At 46.1% G+C, this 22,122-nt stretch overlaps 1 protein-coding gene across 1 annotated transcript in view; it reads left to right on the forward strand.

Annotated features, from left to right (window-relative positions):
• Window positions 1-22,122, forward strand: part of LOC122930051 (collagen and calcium-binding EGF domain-containing protein 1-like) — a 53,678-nt gene that overhangs the window by 2,889 nt on the left and 28,667 nt on the right. The window contains exon 2 of the mRNA XM_044283449.1: window positions 1,791-1,925. Coding sequence (XP_044139384.1) covers window positions 1,791-1,925 — 135 coding nt within the window. The remainder of the gene's footprint in view (window positions 1-1,790; window positions 1,926-22,122) is intronic.

The raw sequence follows: 22,122 nt of genomic DNA on the forward strand, positions 1-22,122 counted from the left end.
GGAGACCACCTAATGGGCATAACATTGACCTTTTCAAAAAGCTTCAGTATGGACTCCTTCACACACAGTTTTGATCCTGGGCCAAACCAAAAATGCCTCAAAAACACCTGTCTAAGGGCTCATGCACACGACCGTATGTACGCATAAAATGGATCCGCAAAAAATGCGGATGACGTCCGTGTGCATTCCGTATTTTGCGGAACGGAACAGCCGGCCCCTAATAGAACAGTCCTATCCTTGTCCGTAATACGGACAATAATAGGACATGTTCTATTTTTTTGCGGAATGGAAATGCGGACATACGGAAACTGAATGCACACAGTGAAATGAATGGTTCCATATACCGTCCACAAAAAAGTTGTGTTTTAGGACCTGCATTTTATTTTATTTTTTTATGAAAGTATGTACCCCCCCCCCCCCCCCCTTCTTGTAATGTCACTTCCTCTGAAGAGTTGTTTGGATTAAAAATTATGCAAGGTGTAAAATAAAAACAATGGGGGACTGTGGGAGAGAAACCGCCAGACCCAGAGCATGGTGTCGTTTTTAAAAAATGCCATTGACTCTAAAAGTGCACATCAAAGGTGAAAAACAGCACTACATAAAAACACCTGCGTTTAACATTTCCCACAGACTTTCATGTAACATCTGGAGCTGCCGTTATCGGACAAAAGCTGCAAAAAACAGCAGCCCAAAAAAATCACCACAAGCTGCAAAATATTTTGTCCAATAGGTTGGCACTGCAGGTAAAACCTCGTGGTGCTCGCAACCTAGGATCGGCATCCCATGTAATAGTAGCAATGAAGGAGCGGCACTCACTTCCAGATGTTCTCAACAATTGTGCTACTTGTCACATATGTTCCTCTACACAAACTGCAAAAGTCTTTAAAAATGCCAGAAAAAAACCCATGTGTGACATCAGCCTTTTCTTGATTTCATGCACACAGCATTTTTGTGGAAAAACACCCCGTTTGGCCAAAAACTCTGCAGTCAGATGTCATGTTAAAGATAATACTGAAATGTATAAAACACTGCTGCATTTTGGTTTGTGCAGTTTTTGTGGTGTATTTTTTGGGGGTCATTGGCGTTTCTGTCATATGCCATTTTGTCTCTAAGGCTCCTTTCACATCACCGTTTCTCCTTTCCGTTGAGGAGCAGGAGAACGGAAAGGACGGATTCTGCAGATAACTGAGACCTAACTGAGCGTAACGGAGCCTAAAGACCCCCATAGACTATAAGGGGGCCGTTCGGTGTCCGCTCAGTTAGGTCTCAGTTATCTGCAGAATCCGTCCTTTCCGTTCTCCTGCTCCTCAACGGAAAGGAGAAACGGTGATGTGAAAGGAGTCTAGGGCTTCTTTCTCTATAGGAAAAAATGTTGCAAAAATAATGTTACAAAAAACAAAATGTTACAAAATAAAAAAAATCTCCATGGTAAAAAACAACTTTAAATTCATTGCTTTTAGAACAAAAAAAAACCTGTTTATAAATGCTTAAAAAAGGGGGTATGAAGGACACCATATTGTGGTGTTCACATCGTACTTCTACATGTTGGGGGTGTTTTTGTATTTTCTATTCACTTTCCCAGTGGAAGGAGCAACAGTCACTGGACGGCAGCTCCGATCTCTCTTTTTAGCAGGAACTTTAGATACAACCTACAGTGATACAACGTAACGTAACCTGGCAACAAGGAATGGTTACCATGATGGATACAATGTGACAGATTTTCTTAGTCTGTACATATGACTGCCTGTCTGATTTCTGTTCTTTGATATGTGTTTTTGGTCTCGTTACAGATTATGATGTTTGCTCAGAGGCCCCGTGTGAACAGCAGTGTACAGATAACTTTGGTCGGGTTCTGTGCACATGTTACCCTGGGTACCAGTACGACCGGGAGAGACACAAGAACAGAGAGAAGCCATATTGCTTAGGTATGTATACCATATATATGTGTACTGCATGTCGCTGTCGTCAGGGCCCATGGACTTTGGCGGCCCATGACGAACTAGACAAGCTCCATAATCACCTTGCCAAAGATGGAGTAAATCCCAGGCCTACACGTACCTCATACTTGTCACCTTCCAAAGGCTTCCTCCAGAGTGGTGTGAGAGTATCACCATTTTTTCTTCAATTGCCACACCCCTTCTGAGAACCCAACACCCTCAAGAAACTTTGGGCATCGAGACCCTGAAACCTTTCACCACATGGGAGAAAGCTGCCCTCCATACTGTGCCAGGAGGTCTCTCGGACATTCTGGGAGAGTGGGCAATTATTAACCTTGCTCTTGCTGGTGGACATACTGGTTGTCCAATGAATTTCCTAGCCACAGATAGAACTGAACTAGACAATTTGGTTTATATATTACTTGTGATTTCTTGTTTTTTGGGGGGTCTTGACCTTTAAGGTTTACGGGGGATAGGTGACGCCTTGCTTTTCTAAATTCTTGCACAAAAGTTTTCTCTGCTTTTAGCTTCTCCCTTGGAATTTGATATTTAATGAAATCAAGAGGAGACAAAAACAAGCTGCATTCTCCGTCCATTGTTCATATTCTGGAACGTGGATGAAATTATAAACTAATATTGTAATGCAATAATTTAGGCTACACGTGGGTCAATAAGCTAGTGGTGCCGATTCTCAGCTCGGTGTATTCAATGCAGATGAGAATGAAAAACTTAAGAACGAGCACGATCACAGTGTGAGAGAACACATAATGTAACAATGTTGTGATCAGAATTATTTTACCTGCTTCGTTTAAAGGCTTTGATCGCACATATCCCATACCTTGCAGGATTTCCTTCCAGATTTGCAAGCAGAAAATGTGGGCCACTGAGGAAAAACAGCCATAAAGGGTCACCGAAAGAAAGCAGTAACTTAACGAGATGGGGCATGTCCTTGAACAAATGCTGCCATACATTGCTCATACAATACCAAGATACCGTGACCAGATAACAGCTCCATACATAAAAGAATGTAATAACAATGTTACCCAATGTCTAAATAATAATTTTTTATCATTTCTTATGAAGCAGAGAGAGCAGAGCCTCTAGATGTAACGGCAATGCCCGCGATGCTCCTACGAGGGGTGTTCAATAAGTTATCCACCCCGGCATGTTCTGTCAGTGTTAGAGAGCTGAGCTTGTCTGTGCAGGTTGAGACATTTCTGGACATGCAACACACACAGTTCAGTCTGATGAATGCACTGGAAGTGACAGGATGGCAAGTGCAGTACAGTGCAAGTCTACAAAGATTGTGAGGATTCGGAGCTTCGCTCCGTGATTAAATTCCTTACAAAGGGGGAAAAGAAGCCTAAAGAAAACCATGAAAGGATGCTTCCTGTGGATGGTGATGATGCACCTTCCTACTACCAAGTAAAGGTTTCGGCCAAGCAGTTTAAATGGGGTAGGGAACCAATTGAAGATGACCCCCGTTCAGGGTGACCTGTCAATGCATCTTCAGAGGAAATTGGCCATAAAGGGGAGGCCATGATTTTGGAAGATCGTTGGGTCAAAGTCAGCGTTATAGCTAAGGAATTAGGCATTTCACTTGGCACAGTATCCGGTATCATTCAGGATGTTCTGATGATGTCAAAGGTCAGTTCCCGGTGGGTGCCACGAAGGTTGACACCCGAGCAAAAAACTTGTCGCCAGCAATTTAGCCAAGAGAATTTAGACATGCTTAGAGAAAATCCAGGAGACTTCTCTTCTCAAATTATTACAGGTGATGAAAATTGGGTCCACCACCATGATCCTAAGACCAAACAAGAGTCCATGCAATGGAAACGCAAGGGGTCACCAACTCCAAAGAAATGTAATGTGCAGCAATCAGCTGGAAAGGTCAGGGCAACAGTTTTTTGGGATACAGAAGGCATTTTATTGCTAGAAATTATGCCACACAAGACAACAATTACTGGAGACGCCTATGCTCCAAGAAGGAAGGCATTACTTGAGGCAATCAAAGACAAACACCATGGGAAGTTGTCGGCACTTCACGACATTGCGCCGGCTCACAAGTCTCACAACTCACAAGCTGCTATCAGAGAATGCAGCTTCATAAGCTTAAAGGGAACCTGTCAGCTAAAAATGTTCTCATCATGTTTCTAAATTAGATTTTCTCCTTGCTCCCTGATGCTCCTAATCGCAGAAATTCCCCTGCAGGCCGTATGTAAATGTATGTAAATGAAGTTCTTGAAGTCAAAGGGGCAGCAGTTTTATGGCTTGAAGTCAAGCTCGAAAACATTTGATTGATGGCCTCCATTCTAATTTCATGTAGAAATCCAGCTTGAAATGTTGCGCATGCGCTGTATTGTTGGGGTACCGGTGCCTGCGCATTGTTCCCTGCTGCTGTGTGCTTGTCTTAAGCAGCTCACCCGTGCAGGATAGGGGATAACTATCAGACCGGTGGGGGGCCTACTGCAGGAACAGTCACCGATTACAAGAACGGGGGTCCTGTACCCCATGCTGCTCCCCTGAAATGACCGGAGCGGCCAATCACACATGCATGCGGCGGCTCCATTCATTTCTATGGGAGTTCTGGAGATAGCCGAGTATAGCGCCCCCCTATCTCCAGAATTCCCATAGAAATGAATGGAGCCGCCGCATGCATGTGTGACTGGCCCCTCCGGTCATTTCAGGGGAGCAGCAGAAACCTGCAGGGGGTACAGGGCCCCCATTCTCGTGATCCCAGCGGTAGGACCCCCACCGATCTGATAGTTATCCCCTATTCTGTGTATCCTACCGGAGTACCCCTTTAAGCATATACATAAGGCTAATAGATTGTAAGCTCTTGCAGGCAGAGTCTTCTCCTCCTCTGTACCAGTCTGTTAAAGTTTACTGTATTTTTATATTATGTAACCTCCTCTTGATGTACAGCGCCAAGGAAGTCATGGCGCTTTCAAATAAATAATAATATCCCGTCTGGCCATGGGAAGACTCTCAGATCCACCTTGGATCATCCTTCGATGGGATGTATGGAGATATATAACTTCCATGTGGCGAGACATGTCATTTACTAAACAGAGCAGACATGTTTTGTAACCAACGTGTTAGTAATGAACGACATAAAGCCTCTGTACATGGATTACACACTCGGAACGCGGCCATGCAATGTAACGCGCTCGACGGGAAGGAAGCCTGGTCCTGGAGTCTCGTGCAATAGGAAACATGTGCGGAGAAGAGTCTGGAAAGAAGAAAAGGCTTAATAACGGGAAGAGTTCCTGCAGCATACCGTGTGTGTATGAGAGATCACCGGACTGCGAAACAATATTGAAAGTTTTACTAATTAATCATATCTACTGAAACATGATTTTTTTTCTAACCTGTTTTTAAAGGGGTCTTCTGGGTATTTGGTGACCTGATCGGTGGGGGTCTGACTCCCTGCACTCCTGCTGATCAGCTGTTTGAAGAGATCGCTACGCTCATGTGAGCGCCTCAGCCTCCTTGCAGCGTACCAAACACAGCGCTGTCCATTGGATGGTGGCCGTGCTTGGTAATGCAGCTCAGCCCATTCATTGAATGAGACAGATCTACTCCTAGGCATGTGATAGTTAACCTCCGACACTCCAGCTGTGGTAAAACTACAACTCCCAAGATGCACATTTGCTTGGCTGTTTTCAGAACTCCATAGAAAGGAACGCAGCATGCTGGGAGTTGTAGTTTCTCCACAGATAGAGTGACGGAGGTTAGCCATCACTGTAGTCACTGGCCAAGGAAGGGGCTGCAGCGCCGACTGGAGTGCCATGGTCTCTTCATACAGTCAATTAATGGGCTTACCAGGAGACGGACCGCCACAGCCCTAGCCGACTCTGTCCCCCTGTATACACAGCCCTAGCCGACTCTGTCCCCTGTATACATAGCCCTAGCCGAGTCTGTCCCCCTGTGTACACAGCCCTAGCCGACTCTGTCCCCCTGTATACACAGCCCTAGCCGACTCTGTCCCCCTGTATACACAGCCCTAGCCGACTCTGTCCCCCTGTATACACAGCCCTAGCCGACTCTGTCCCCCTGTGTACACAGCCCTAGCCGACTCTTTCCCCCTGTGTACACAGCCCTAGCCGACTCTTTCCCCCTGTATACACAGCCCTAGCCGACTCTGTCCTCCTGTATACACAGCACTAGCCGACTCTGTCCTCCTGTATACACAGCACTAGCCGACTCTGTCCTCCTGTATACACAGCACTAGCCGACTCTGTCCCCCTGTATACACAGCCCTAGCCGACTCTGTCGCCCTGTATACACAGCCCTAGCCGACTCTGTCCTCCTGTATACACAGCACTAGCCGACTCTGTCCTCCTGTATACACAGCACTAGCCGACTCTGTCCCCCTGTATACACAGCCCTAGCCGACTCTGTCGCCCTGTATACACAGCCCTAGCCGACTCTGTCCCCCTGTATACACAGCCCTAGCCGACTCTGTCGCCCTGTATACACAGCCCTAGCCGACTCTGTCCCCCTGTATACACAGCCCTAGCCGACTCTGTCCCCCTGTATACACAGCACTAACTGAAAAGTGACAGGAAGCATCAGCTTGTTCAGGATTTTTTTTTTATATATTGATTTCGGAAAATTAAAGGGGTATTTTAGTTTTATCAAGCTATGCCCTATCCACAGATTGGTGGCGGTCCGCCGTAATCAGGTATCTCCAGCAGTCTCATATCAATTAATGGAGCAGCAGTGCAAAAGCTCAGATCCCCACCGTATTTTTCGCCCTATAAGACGCACCTGACCATGAGATGTACCTAAGTTTTAGAGGAGGAGAATAAGAAAGAAAAAGTTTTTCATTAAATCCCCAATGTTAATCAGACCCCCAGTGTTAATGTGCTCATTAGTGTTCACCCCATAAGACGCACTGGCATTTCCCAACTTTTTTTTTTAAGGGGGGGGGGGGGTCCATTATATGGGGCAAAAAATATGGTATGGTCAGTCCTGTCAGAGTCAAACTTACAGTCTAATATCATGATCACCAGGCCTGTTAGTTCAAATTATATGATGACCCAGGAGCTCAGGGGGCCGGCTGCAATCTCCAAGGCTGTCCCTTCTAACTACAAGCTAGGATATATCCTAGTTAATACCAATTTGATCTTAGTTTTTCTGATACAGAGCTCCAAACCCCAATACACAGACATAGATTTCTAGTTACCACCACTAGAAAGAGCTGTATACTCTGTTATCATTGCGTTCAACAGTAAACTCTCAAGGTCCCTCTAGTGGTGGCAGCCAGAACGGCATTTTTTAAACCTATGATTATGCAGGGGATTTGCACTTTGTATAAGAAAACTGGAGCTCCTGGTGTTGTAAATATATATGAAAAAAATGATCAATGCAGATTTTTTTTTAACTTTTTAGATAAAACCAAAAAATTTTGTTTACGGCTGGACATTCACTTTAAGGCCAACTCTGGCTGTTTCATGATGCTCCTCAGTCTTGTTAGTCTGTGATCTTGAACCTAGCCTGATTTATCCATTGAAGAAGCTTTGGATCTCTGTAGAAGCCTAACTATTTTACTGGAAATTTTTCTGCACTCATTTAAAGCCTCTGATCAATATATTAATTCTTAGAGGAGGCATCTCTGCTCACTAAATATCAGAATAAGTTCGTGAAAATTGAAAAATATTTTAACAGTCTGAAATTGGAAGCGAAATGCCTAAATGCTTCAGCCCATGTGTTGATGCTGCCACCTAGAGGAGGGAGGGTGTAATGTGTTCATTAATGCAGGAATTTGCTCAGTAGGCATCTTTTAAATGTGTATTTTATTAGGTGTCTGTGCTCCAACGTTAAGTTTCTCCCTCCTCCAACTACTAGTGACCAGAATGACTGTATTACTGCTTGCATCAGGAGTAGGGATGAGCGAACTCGAACTGTATAGTTCGGGTTCGTACCGAATTTTGGGGTGTCCGTGACACGGACCCGAACCCGGACATTTTCGTAAAAGTCCGGGTTCGGGTTCGGTGTTCGTCGCTTTCTTCGCGCTTTTGTGACGCTTTCTTGGCGCTTTTTGAAAGGCTGCAAAGCAGCCAATCAACAAGCGTCATACTACTTGCCCCAAGAGGCCATCACAGCCATGCCTACTATTGGCATGGCTGTGATTGGCCAGAGCACCATGTGACCCAGCCTCTATTTAAGCTGGAGTCACATAGCGCCGCCCGTCACTCTGCTCTGATTAGCGTAGGGAGAGGTTGCGGCTGCGACAGTAGGGCGAGATTAGGCAGATTAACTCCTCCAAAGGACTTGATTAACTGATCGATCTGCAGCTGTGGATCATTGAGCTGCTGATCCTCAATTGCTCACTGTTTTTAGGCTGCCCAGACCGTTTGTCAGTCACATTTTTCTGGGGTGATCGGCGGCCATTTTGTGTCTTGTGGTGCGCCAGCACAAGCTGCGACCAAGTGCATTTAACCCTCAATGGTGTGGTTGTTTTTTGGCTAAAGCCTACATCAGGGTGAAGCTGTCACACCAAGTGCATTTAACCAGCAATAGTCTGTTCATTTTTTGGCCATATACAAAATCAGGGGCAAGCTGCGCCTGTCACCAAGTGCATTTAACCCTCAATGGTGTGGTTGTTTTTTGGCTAAAGCCTACATCAGGGTGAAGCTGTCACACCAAGTGCATTTAACCAGCAATAGTCTGTTCATTTTTTGGCCATATACAAAATCAGGGGCAAGCTGCGCCTGTCACCAAGTGCATTTAACCCTCAATGGTGTGGTTGTTTTTTGGCTAAAGCCTACATCAGGGTGAAGCTGTCACACCAAGTGCATTTAACCAGCAATAGTCTGTTCATTTTTTGGCCATATACAAAATCAGGGGCAAGCTGCGCCTGTCACCAAGTGCATTTAACCCTCAATGGTGTGGTTGTTTTCTGGCTAAAGCCTACATCAGGGTGAAGCTGTCACACCAAGTGCATTTAACCAGCAATAGTCTGTTTATTTTTTGGCCATATACTACATCAGGGGCAAGCTGCGCCCGTCACCAAGTGCATTTAACCCTCAGTAGTGTGGTTGGTCAAGCTGTGACACCAAGTGCATTTAACCAGCAATAGTCTGTTCATTTTTTGGCCATATACTACATCAGGGGCAAGCTGCGCCCGTCACCAAGTGCATTTAACCAGCAATAGTGTGGTTATTTTTTGGCCATATCCCAGTCTAATTCTGTCACTAAATCCATACCGGTCACCCAGCGCCTAAATACTAGGCCTCAAATTTATATCCCGCTAAATCTCTCGTTACCGCTGTCCTGTTGTAGCTGGGAAAGTTATTTAGTGTCCGTCAAAGCACATTTTTTGTTCTGGGTTGAAGTACAATTCCCAATTTAGCAATTTCATAATTTAGTGGTTTCTGCTATATCAGAGCTATTTGAAATCTATCCCTAAAAGGGTATATAATATTCAAGGTGCACATTGGGTCATTCAGAATAACTTCACACACACCCGCTACTGTGTATTTTCAAGTCTAATTCTGTCACTAAACCCATACCTGTCACCCAGCGCCTAAATACTAGGCCTCAAATTTATATCCTGCTAAATCTCTCGTTACCGCTGTCCTGTTGTAGCTGGGAAAGTTATTTAGTGTCCGTCAAAGCACATTTTTTCTTCTGGGTTGAAATACAATTCCCAATTTAGCAATTTCATAATTTAGTGGTTTCTGCTATATCAGAGCTATTTGAAATCTATCCCTAAAAGGGTAGATCATATTGAAGGTGCACATAGGGTCATTCAGAATAACTTCACACACACCCGCTACTGTGTATTTCCAAGTCTAATTCTGTCACTAAACCCATACCTGTCACCCAGCGCCTAAATACTAGGCCTCAAATTTTTATCCCGCTAAATCTCTCGTTACCGCTGTCCTGTTGTAGCTGGGAAAGTTATTTAGTGTCCGTCAAAGCACATTTTTTGTTCTGGGTTGAAGTACAATTCCCAATTTAGCAATTTCATAATTTAGTGGTTTCTGCTATATCAGAGCTATTTGAAATCTATCCCTAAAAGGGTATATAATATTCAAGGTGCACATTGGGTCATTCAGAATAACTTTACACACACCCGCTACTGTGTATTTCCAAGTCTAATTCTGTCACTAAACCCATACCTGTCACCCAGCGCCTAAATACTAGGCCTCAAATTTATATCCTGCTAAATCTCTCGTTACCGCTGTACTGTTGTTGCTTGGAAAGATATTTAGTGTCCGTCAAAGCACATTTTTTGTTCTGGGTTGAAGTACAATTCCCAATTTAGCAATTTCATAATTTAGTGGTTTCTGCTATATCAGAGCTATTTGAAATCTATCCCTAAAAGGGTATATAATATTCAAGGTGCACATTGGGTCATTCAGAATAACTTCACACACACCCGCTACTGTGTATTTTCAAGTCTAATTCTGTCACTAAACCCATACCTGTCACCCAGCGCCTAAATACTAGGCCTCAAATTTATATCCTGCTAAATCTCTCGTTACCGCTGTACTGTTGTTGCTTGGAAAGATATTTAGTGTCCGTCAAAGCACATTTTTTCTTCTGGGTTGAAATACAATTCCCAATTTAGCAATTTCATAATTTAGTGGTTTCTGCTATATCAGAGCTATTTGAAATCTATCCCTAAAAGGGTAGATCATATTGAAGGTGCACATAGGGTCATTCAGAATAACTTCACACACACCCGCTACTGTGTATTTCCAAGTCTAATTCTGTCACTAAACCCATACCTGTCACCCAGCGCCTAAATACTAGGCCTCAAATTTATATCCCGCTAAATCTCTCGTTACCGCTGTCCTGTTGTAGCTGGGAAAGTTATTTAGTGTCCGTCAAAGCACATTTTTTGTTCTGGGTTGAAGTACAATTCCCAATTTAGCAATTTCATAATTTAGTGGTTTCTGCTATATCAGAGCTATTTGAAATCTATCCCTAAAAGGGTATATAATATTCAAGGTGCACATTGGGTCATTCAGAATAACTTCACACACCCGCTACTGTGTATTTTCAAGTCTAATTCTGTCACTAAACCCATACCTGTCACCCAGCGCCTAAATACTAGGCCTCAAATTTATATCCTGCTAAATCTCTCGTTACCGCTGTACTGTTGTTGCTGGGCAAGATATTTAGTGTCCGTCAAAGCACATTTTTTGTTCTGGGTTGAAATACAATTCCCAATTTAGCAATTTCATAATTTAGTGGTTTCTGCTATATCAGAGCTATTTGAAATCTATCCCTAAAAGGGTATATAATATTCAAGGTGCACATTGGGTCATTCAGAATAACTTCACACACACCCGCTACTGTGTATTTCCAAGTCTAATTCTGGCACTAAACCCATACCTGTCACCCAGCGCCTAAATACTAGGCCTCAAATTTATATCCCGCTAAATCTGTCCTTAGTGCTGTAGCTGGGCGAGTTATTTAGTGTCCGTTCAAGCACATTTCTTGTTCTGGGTTGAAATACAATTCCCAATTTAGCAATTTCATAATTTAGTGGTTTCTGCTATATCAGAGCTATTTGAAATCTATCCCTAAAAGGGTATATAATATTCAAGGTGCACATTGGGTCATTCAGAATAACTTCACACACACCCGCTACTGTGTATTTCCAAGTCTAATTCTGGCACTAAACCCATACCTGTCACCCAGCGCCTAAATACTAGGTCTCAAATTTATATCCCGCTAAATCTGTCCTTAGTGCTGTAGCTGGGCGAGTTATTTAGTGTCCGTTCAAGCACATTTCTTGTTCTGGGTTGAAATACAATTCCCAATTTAGCAATTTCATAATTTAGTGGTTTCTGCTATATCAGAGCTATTTGAAATCTATCCCTAAAAGGGTATATAATATTCAAGGTGCACATAGGGTCATTCAGAATAACTTCACACACACGCTTCTGTGCATTTCCAAGTCTAATTCTGTCACTAAATCCATACCGGTCACCCAGCGCCTAAATACTAGGCCTCAAATTTATATCCCGCTGAATTTGAATACAATACATTGGGCCAAATAATATATTTGTTGTTGTGGTGAACCATAACAATGAGAAAAACATCTAGTAAGGGACGCGGACGTGGACATGGTCGTGGTGGTGTTAGTGGACCCTCTGGTGCTGGGAGAGGACGTGGCCGTTCTGCCACATCCACACGTCCTAGTGTACCAACTACCTCAGGTCCCAGTAGCCGCCAGAATTTACAGCGATATATGGTGGGGCCCAATGCCGTTCTAAGGATGGTAAGGCCTGAGCAGGTACAGGCATTAGTCAATTGGGTGGCCGACAGTGGATCCAGCACGTTCACATTATCTCCCACCCAGTCTTCTGCAGAAAGCGCACAGATGGCGCCTGAAAACCAACCCCATCAGTCTGTCACATCACCCCCATGCATACCAGGGAAACTGTCTCAGCCTCAAGTTATGCAGCAGTCTCTTATGCTGTTTGAAGACTCCGCTGGCAGGGTTTCCCAAGGGCATCCACCTAGCCCTTCCCCAGCGGTGAAAGACATAGAATGCACTGACGCACAACCACTTATGTTTCCTGATGATGAGGACATGGGAATACCACCTCAGCATGTCTCTGATGATGACGAAACACAGGTGCCAACTGCTGCGTCTTTCTGCAGTGTGCAGACTGAACAGGAGGTCAGGGATCAAGACTGGGTGGAAGACGATGCAGGGGACGATGAGGTCCTAGACCCCACATGGAATGAAGGTCGTGCCACTGACTTTCACAGTTCGGAGGAAGAGGCAGTGGTGAGACCGAGCCAACAGCGTAGCAAAAGAGGGAGCAGTGGGCAAAAGCAGAACACCCGCCGCCAAGAGACTCCGCCTGCTACTGACCGCCGCCATCTGGGACCGAGCACCCCAAAGGCAGCTTCAAGGAGTTCCCTGGCATGGCACTTCTTCAAACAATGTGCTGACGACAAGACCCGAGTGGTTTGCACGCTGTGCCATCAGAGCCTGAAGCGAGGCATTAACGTTCTGAACCTGAGCACAACCTGCATGACCAGGCACCTGCATGCAAAGCATGAACTGCAGTGGAGTAAACACCTTAAAACCAAGGAAGTCACTCAGGCTCCCCCTGCTACCTCTTCTGCTGCTGCCGCCTCGGCCTATTCTGCTGCTGCCGCCTCGGCCTCTTCCTCCGCCTCTGGAGGAACGTTGGCACCTGCCGCCCAGCAAACAGGGGATGTACCACCAACACCACCACCACCACCTCCGTCACCAAGCGTCTCAACCATGTCACACGCCAGCGTTCAGCTCTCCATCTCACAAACATTTGATAGAAAGCGTAAATTCCCACCTAGCCACCCTCGATCCCTGGCCCTGAATGCCAGCATTTCTAAACTACTGGCCTATGAAATGCTGTCATTTAGGCTGGTGGACACAGACAGCTTCAAACAGCTCATGTCGCTTGCTGTCCCACAGTATGTTGTTCCCAGCCGGCACTACTTCTCCAAGAGAGCCGTGCCTTCCCTGCACAACCAAGTATCCGATAAAATCAAGTGTGCACTGCGCAACGCCATCTGTGGCAAGGTCCACCTAACCACAGATACGTGGACCAGTAAGCACGGCCAGGGACGCTATATCTCCCTAACTGCACACTGGGTAAATGTAGTGGCAGCTGGGCCCCAGGCGGAGAGCTGTTTGGCGCACGTCCTTCCGCCGCCAAGGATCGCAGGGCAACATTCTTTGCCTCCTGTTGCCACCTCCTCCTTCTCGGCTTCCTCCTCCTCTTCTTCCACCTGCTCATCCAGTCAGCCACACACCTTCACCACCAACTTCAGCACAGCCCGGGGTAAACGTCAGCAGGCCATTCTGAAACTCATATGTTTGGGGGACAGGCCCCACACCGCACAGGAGTTGTGGCGGGGTATAGAACAACAGACCGACGAGTGGTTGCTGCCGGTGAGCCTCAAGCCCGGCCTGGTGGTGTGTGATAATGGGCGAAATCTCGTTGCAGCTCTGGGACTAGCCAATTTGACGCACATCCCTTGCTTGGCGCATGTGCTGAATTTGGTGGTGCAGAAGTTCATTCACAACTACCCCGACATGTCAGAGCTGCTGCATAAAGTGCGGGCCGTCTGTTCGCGCTTCCGGCGTTCACATCCTGCTGCTGCTCGCCTGTCTGCGCTACAGCGTAACTTCGGCCTTCCCGCTCACCGCCTCATATGCGACGTGCCCACCAGGTGGAACTCCACCTTGCACATGCTGGACAGACTGTGCGAGCAGCAGCAGGCCATAGTGGAGTTTCAGCTGCAGCACGCACGGGTCAGTCGCACTACAGAACAGCACCACTTCACCACCAATGACTGGGCCTCCATGCGAGACCTGTGTGCCCTGTTGCGCTGTTTCGAGTACTCCACCAACATGGCCAGTGGCGATGACACCGTTATCAGCGTTACAATACCACTTCTATGTCTCCTTGAGAAAACACTTAGGGCGATGATGGAAGAGGAGGTGGCCCAGGAGGAGGAGGAGGAGGAGGAGGAAGAGGGGTCATTTTTAGCACTTTCAGGCCAGTCTCTTCGAAGTGACTCAGAGGGAGGTTTTTGGCAACAGCAGAGGCCAGGTACAAATGTGGCCAGCCAGGGCCCACTACTGGAGGACGAGGAGGACGAGGATGAGGAGGAGGTGGAGGAGGATGAGGATGAAGCATGGTCACAGCGGGGTGGCACCCAACGCAGCTCGGGTCCATCACTGGTGCGTGGCTGGGGGGAAAGGCAGGACGATGACGATACGCCTCCCACAGAGGACAGCTTGTCCTTATCCCTGGGCAGCCTGGCACACATGAGCGACTACATGCTGCAGTGCCTGCGCAACGACAGCAGAGTTGCCCACATTTTAACCTGTGCGGACTACTGGGTTGCCACCCTGCTGGATCCACGCTACAAAGACAATGTGCCCACCTTACTTCCTGCACTGGAGCGTGATAGGAAGATGCGCGAGTACAAGCGCACGTTGGTAGACGCGCTACTGAGAGCATTCCCAAATGTCACAGGGGAACAAGTGGAAGCCCAAGGCCAAGGCAGAGGAGGAGCAAGAGGTCGCCAAGGCAGCTGTGTCACGGCCAGCTCCTCTGAGGGCAGGGTTAGCATGGCAGAGATGTGGAAAACTTTTGTCAACACGCCACAGCTAACTGCACCACCACCTGATACGCAACGTGTTAGCAGGAGGCAACATTTCACTAACATGGTGGAACAGTACGTGTGCACACCCCTCCACGTACTGACTGATGGTTCGGCCCCATTCAACTTCTGGGTCTCTAAATTGTCCACGTGGCCAGAGCTAGCCTTTTATGCCTTGGAGGTGCTGGCCTGCCCGGCAGCCAGCGTTTTGTCTGAACGTGTATTCAGCACGGCAGGGGGCGTCATTACAGACAAACGCAGCCGCCTGTCTACAGCCAATGTGGACAAGCTGACGTTCATAAAAATGAACCAGGCATGGATCCCACAGGACCTGTCCGTCCCTTGTCCAGATTAGACATTAACTACCTCCCCATAACCATATATTATTGGACTCCAGGGCACTTCCTCATTCAATCCTATTTTTATTTTCATTTTACCATTATATTGCGATGCTACCCAAAGTTGAATGAACCTCTCCTCTGCCTGTGTGCTAGGCCTAAATATATGCCAATGGACTGTTGCAGTGGTGGCTGACATGAAGCCTGATTCTCTGCTATGACATGCAGACTAATTCTCTGCTGACATGAAGCCAGATTGTCTGTTACGGGACCTCTCTCCTCTGCCTGGGTGCTGGGCCTAAATTTATGACAATGGACTGTTGCAGTGGTGGGTGACGTGAAGCCTCATTCTCTGCTATGACATGCAGACTGATTCTCTGCTGACATGAAGCCAGATTGTCTGTTACGGGACCTCTCTCCTCTGCCTGTGTGCTAGGCCTAAATATATGCCAATGGACTGTTGCAGTGGTGGGTGACGTGAAGCCTCATTCTCTGCTATGACATGCAGACTGATTCTCTGCTGACATGAAGCCAGATCCTCTTTTACGGGACCTCTCTCCTCTGCCTGGGTGCTGGGCCTAAATTTATGACAATGGACTGTTGCAGTGGTGGCTGACGTGAAGCCTGATTCTCTGCTATGACATGCAGACTGATTCTCTGCTGACATGAAGCCAGATCCTCTGTTACGGGACCTCTCTCCTCTGCCTGTGTGTGTGCTGGGCCTAAATATATGCCAATGGACTGTTGCAGTGGTGGCTGACGTGAAGCCTCATTCTCTGCTATGACATGCAGACTGATTCTCTGCTGACATGAAGCCAGATTCTCTGTTACGGGACCTCTCTCCTCTGCCTGTGTGTGTGCTGGGCCTAAATATATGCCAATGGACTGTTGCAGTGGTGGCTGACGTGAAGCCTCATTCTCTGCTATGACATGCAGACTAATTCTCTGCTGACATGAAGACAGATTCTCTGTTACGGGACCTCCCTCCTCTGCCTGGGTGCTGGGCCTAAATATATGCCAATGGACTGTTGCAGTGGTGGCTGACGTGAAGCCTCATTCTCTGCTATGACATGCAGACTAATTCTCTGCTGACATGAAGACAGATTCTCTGTTACGGGACCTCTCTCCTCTGCCTGGGTGCCGGGGCCTAAATATCTGAGAATGGACTGTTCCAGTGGTGGGTGACGGGAAGCCAGATTCTCTGCTATGGAACCTCTCTCCAATTGATTTTGGTTAATTTTTATTTATTTAATTTTTATTTTAATTCATTTCCCTATCCACATTTGTTTGCAGGGGATTTACCTACATGTTGCTGCCTTTTGCAGCCCTCTAGCTCTTTCCTGGGCTGTTTTACAGCCGTTTTAGTGCCGAAAAGTTCGGGTCCCCATTGACTTCAATGGGGTTCGGGTTCGGGACGAAGTTCGGATCGGGTTCGGATCCCGAACCCGAACATTTCCGGGATGTTCGGCCGAACTTCTCGAACCCGAACATCCAGGTGTTCGCTCAACTCTAATCAGGAGGCAATACATGATTGCATAGGCAATGTTGAGCAGAATTAGTCACAGCAACATAGGTCTGGACCTCAGAGGGTAGAGTTGTCTCTGCAGTGCACGTGCTACTGACAGTTTTTGACAAAGCAGCTCATTTTTGTGTACCATGCATACAGGACACATCCTCAGGCTGCAAAATTTGAATTGGAGTTTGTTCACCCTTCATTATGCATCTAAATAAATACAGACCCCAGAACACCATAAATTACGGTAATACAAACCCCAGACCAGCCCCCCATCATATACCCATAGACTGCATCAATAAATAAGGATACTTAAAACTTGCCCACACTTCCTAAATAACTATAGGTTCCCTGAAACTTAATAAAAAAAAAAAAGAAAAAAACAGAGCCCATACATGAATAGCCACCAGACCAGACTGACCCATCCCAAACAAAAACAGACCCCAGACCAGATCCCCTAAATAAAATACCAATCGGGGAAACTCTTTAATGTAGACTTCTGACCAGACTCTCTATAATTCAAACCTAGACTAGCCCCCCCTCCTTAAAGGGGTTTTCTGGTATGTTAATATTGATTGCCTATCCTTAGTATAGGTCATCAACATTTGATTGGTGGGTCAGACTCCCTGCCCCCTCTCCCCAATCAGTTGACTGAAAGATCCCCGCTGCCCTAGAACAGTCACCAGAGAAGACACAGCTCCATACATGGGTTAGTGGTCGCGATTCGCGAATGGCATTGTGGCATTGCTCTGTCCCCCCTTTTACTTGACATTGACTATTCAGTAGAATTGTACTGCAGCGCAGTAAGTCGTCTGCATGGACGATGTGGTGGCATCTATCATGTAGAGTTCAGTTTCATCATGTGCTGTTGGACAGACTGGAATTTTATGGTACAATTTAGTTACAGAAAATAAAGCTTCCCGCTCACTTAAGTATTAAGGATAGCCTCTAATATCTAATGTCCTGCTCCACATTGGGGTTTGATAAATTGATGCATTGTGTTAGAAGGCTGGAAATCTTTATATTATCTGACGAGGGGAATAACTATTGCGATGCAATTCCTCATTTCCCTCATAATAATCTAAAACATTCGAATTTCACATTGAATCTATTTTATTAGTGTGTTCACTACGGAGGACAGAGAGGGATCGGGACATCACTTTGCCCAGATCAAAGCTTGCTGGGATATGTCACTATTATAGGGCGAGGATAAGAAGGAAATTAAAATAATCCACTGCAGCCTATGTCACATATCACAAACCAGTTTTCGTTTTCTAAATTGCTCTATAGAGAAGATCTGAGCCTCAAAAATGTTTTTGCTGCCAATGCCAAGCAAGTGGCAACGAGTCCCGCTGTATTAGACATGTGCTTGGTTTTAGCCAAACTATCCTTGAAGGGATTGACCAATATTTTCATATTAATGACCTATTCTCAGGATAGGTATTAGATCAGCTGTCTGTATCTGCCACTGCCCTGGTCTCCCCTGCAAGCATGAGACCTGTTCCTCTCACCAGGCTGCTGTCTCCATGCTTCTGTCTTGTGCTTCAGCCTCTGTCTCCATAAGGTGCACTTGCAATCACCAACGGCCTCTTTAAGGGCCAGTGTACACATGTCCAAATCCTTCCCTCACCAATGGTTGGGGGCCTCTGGGTCTTTTAAGGCACCATCCCCAGTCAGAGGGTGCCTGAGCTTTAGGTTCCCTGGTTACCAGCAAAGGTGTTGTGAAGTCTAGTGCTTCTGCGATCTGCCTTTATACTGGATTTCACCTGCTTGTGTTCCTGGTGTACTCCTAGCCTGACCCATTGGCGTGCTAGGGTGTTTGGCACCCGGGGCGGGTCCTTTCTCTGCCCCCCCTCCCAATACTTGACCACATACCTTTTACATCCAGGGACATCTCCTGTCATGTAGACCTTGCCTCTTCTCCTCTGTTAGACCGCCATGACAAAATCTTTAAGCCGCATCTTGTCTCTACAGAATTTGTAATACAGACATGTTAGATTTGTCAGTTTTTCCTCACCTCCCCCACTCTACCCCCCACAGTTATTTCCCCCAAACAGTAGTTTCCCCCACTGCCCCCACACAGTTATTTTCCCCACACTGCCCCCACATAGTAATTCCCCCCACACTGCCCCGATACAGTAGTTTCTCCCACACTGCCCCCACACAGTAGTTTCCCCCACACAATAGTTTCCCCCACACTGACCCCCCCCCACAGTAATTTCCCCCACACTGCCCACCACATAGTAATTTCCCACACACTGCTGAAACGGCCTGAAACGGCCTGAAACCTATGTCGGTAATGGGCGGTGGAGCAGGGAACTATGCGCTCCCGTGCCCTGATGTGGGAGCGTCAGTCCACCAGCAATGAGCACTTCTATCTGTATTGATGGAAGCGCTTATTCCACTCCCCTGAGAGCCGACACCCCCAGGCACGCCACTGGCCTGACCCACTCTGCCTGTGTACACCTGCCCTTTCTAGTCAAGTTTAGTTCCGTTCATGTTTAGACTTTACCAGCAGTTTTAGTGCATTTCTGCTATCCTTAGCTTCTGGTGCTTACATCAGAGTCCCTGACACCAGTGGGTCAGCTTCCAACTACACTGGGACTATCCCAGGAGGTAGTGGTCTGGCTCCTAACCCTCAGCGAAGTCCATATCCATTACAAGGTAAAGGGTGAATACCAGGAAGCGCCAGAATAAGGCACTTAGGCTTAGCCCTACGCCAATCCGGTTAGTTGGCACAGTGGGTCCACACTCACTTATCCGTAACAATAGGTGGTGATTTGGATATCAGATCAGTGGGGGTCCGATCCTCGGCAGCCCCAATAATCAGCTGTTGGAAGAGACTGCAGCTCTCAGCCTCTTCCTAGGCAGGTGATATCACATTTATCTGTCACATGGTCTAGGTGCAGCTCAGTGTCATTCAAGTGAATGGGACTGGTCTACAACACCAAGCACAGCCACTATACAATGGACGGCCCTGTGCTTGGTGAGCTGCAAGTAGGCTGCCAGGATAGTCACCAATATCTTGGAAAACCCATTTAAATTGCACTGAGTGTAAAAAAAAACTTTTGGGCTTCAATTTCCCTTACAGAGCAATTTATAAAATGAAAAAAATAGCCCCCACCCTGGTATTACAGCCAAACTGCAAAAGCATCTATTTCATATGACTGGGACTGCGATGTAATACCAGAGACAACCGCTATAAAAAGTGTGGTCCTGTGTCTGGTAAGCAATGATGAGGAGGTGGCGATTATTGATCAGCTGGGGTGCCAAGAGTTGGCAATATTCTGATCCTAAGGATAGGCCATCAGTTTTGTAGAGCTGCAGAGCCCCTTGAATTCACAGGCAAGAGTATCCAGTCAGATAATGTCCTTTTAAACTTGGCATCATCAGTGTGGGACTGGATCGAGGCAGGTTGAGTAACTCAGTACAAGTTTGGCCACCACTTACAAGGCTGTTCTAACGCCTCTCCCAAGGCAGTTTAATCACACCTAATAGCTTCAGTCGTACGAATTGCAATCAACATCTTACCTCCATTTGGTCACTGACCTTGTTTTGATTATGATGAACAGATCATGCTGACTGAAGCGTGAATCGGCACTATTTAATGCCGGAGATTTCTTATACAAGTCATTCTAATTGAGAAAGCTAGTTGGATGACTATTGAAAACATTTTCAAGAGAAAATATATCAGGTCCATTTGCTCTGACATAATACTACTGATATACCATGTCCTGTATGAATGAGAGCCTTCATAGACATATGGACACCTTTAATTCGGCACTGAGTTCTGAGGACACGAGAAAAAGGACTCCAAAAATGTCAGCATAAATGGAAAGAATTCTATCATTGTAACCACCCGTAACAATCATTAGTAAAAATTACCACCACCCAGCCATTAGTCAGAGTAGTGGGTTCCCTTGTGGACCCTATTTGCCTGTTTAGCTTGCTAACAGACAGGCCAAAAACAACAATAACGGCATTACATTGTATTTCTCCTCATTTATCCTCTGCAATCTTCTACAAGACTTCCAAAAAATCAGATCCTTCATCCGTGAGCTCCTGCAGCCAACCAGGCCAAATAAAAATAGATGGGAACGTTCTCGATGCAGAAAGAATAATAGGAATGGATGGGTTAAGTACTACACTTTCCTGGTGAAAACTGCTCTCTGGTGAAAAGTAAGAGCCTGTTATTGATGTTTTATATAAAAATGGATGTACGATGTGCTGTGTTTGGCAACCGCCGAGAGTCAATCACCACTGCAGAACGTCTCGTAAAACACCAAGATCCCATCTAGAAGAAAAGGCTGAAACGTGATATCTCCTTAAGATTAAAAAACACTTTCAAGGCCGAAGCAAGCTCAATGGAGAGTGCACTCCTATTCTTCATGCCCATATAGTCCAATGACTACATTGCGGTCTGACAGATGATCCAATTATTCAGTTCAGGCGAGGACTGCTCAGAGATCTCGGAGGAGACATTTTCATCAGCATCACACGTAGGTAGGACGTAAAGATGTAGAAGCCTCATCAGTTCTCGAGAAAGGGGAGCAGGAAATTTCATGTCCTGCTCCAAGATTCGGGAGGAATCTTTGTTTTTGCCGTCTCTGAAGTCATCGCGAATGTGTCCTTGGACGCTTTCATACTAGTGAAAAATGACGAGCACTTTGAGAAGACAATTGTCTAGGGCTTGAGGAAGTCTTGGAAAATGAATATGTTCCTCCTTTGAAGTCGCCAAGTGTTCCCATAAAAGTCATGTTCTTCAGATGTATCCTGGGACGTTGTGCTTGGGTGGACCAGGCTCCAGGTTATTGCTAGTATTTCGCCTTCATATGTGAAAATGGTCATGGAGTCTTCTTCTGCCGATTCTGTTTGGCCATGTGTGTTTATATCTGCTTTTTTGGGAAAGCTGTTTGACAACAAATATGGCCATCATTGTGGTTCATTGGGGCTTATCACAGTTTTTTATTAGCCATATCTCTTTCCAGGAAAGTTGAGTGATCACCCCATATACTTAATTGTCCAGTGACATATCCTCTACCCTCATATTAAAGTAATACTAGGCAGATTTGCCATTCAAGGGCTAATTCCTCCTTGATCCACCTTTTTTACTCATCCAGATGTCTCTAAAATAAAAATAAAAAAACAAGGCAACTTTGCAAATGATCTAGATTTAAAGTTTCCTGTTGTAATTTTT

The sequence above is a fragment of the Bufo gargarizans genome, chromosome 1 (genome assembly GCF_014858855.1).
Source record: "Bufo gargarizans isolate SCDJY-AF-19 chromosome 1, ASM1485885v1, whole genome shotgun sequence".
In the NCBI taxonomy this organism is placed as follows: domain Eukaryota; kingdom Metazoa; phylum Chordata; class Amphibia; order Anura; family Bufonidae; genus Bufo; species Bufo gargarizans.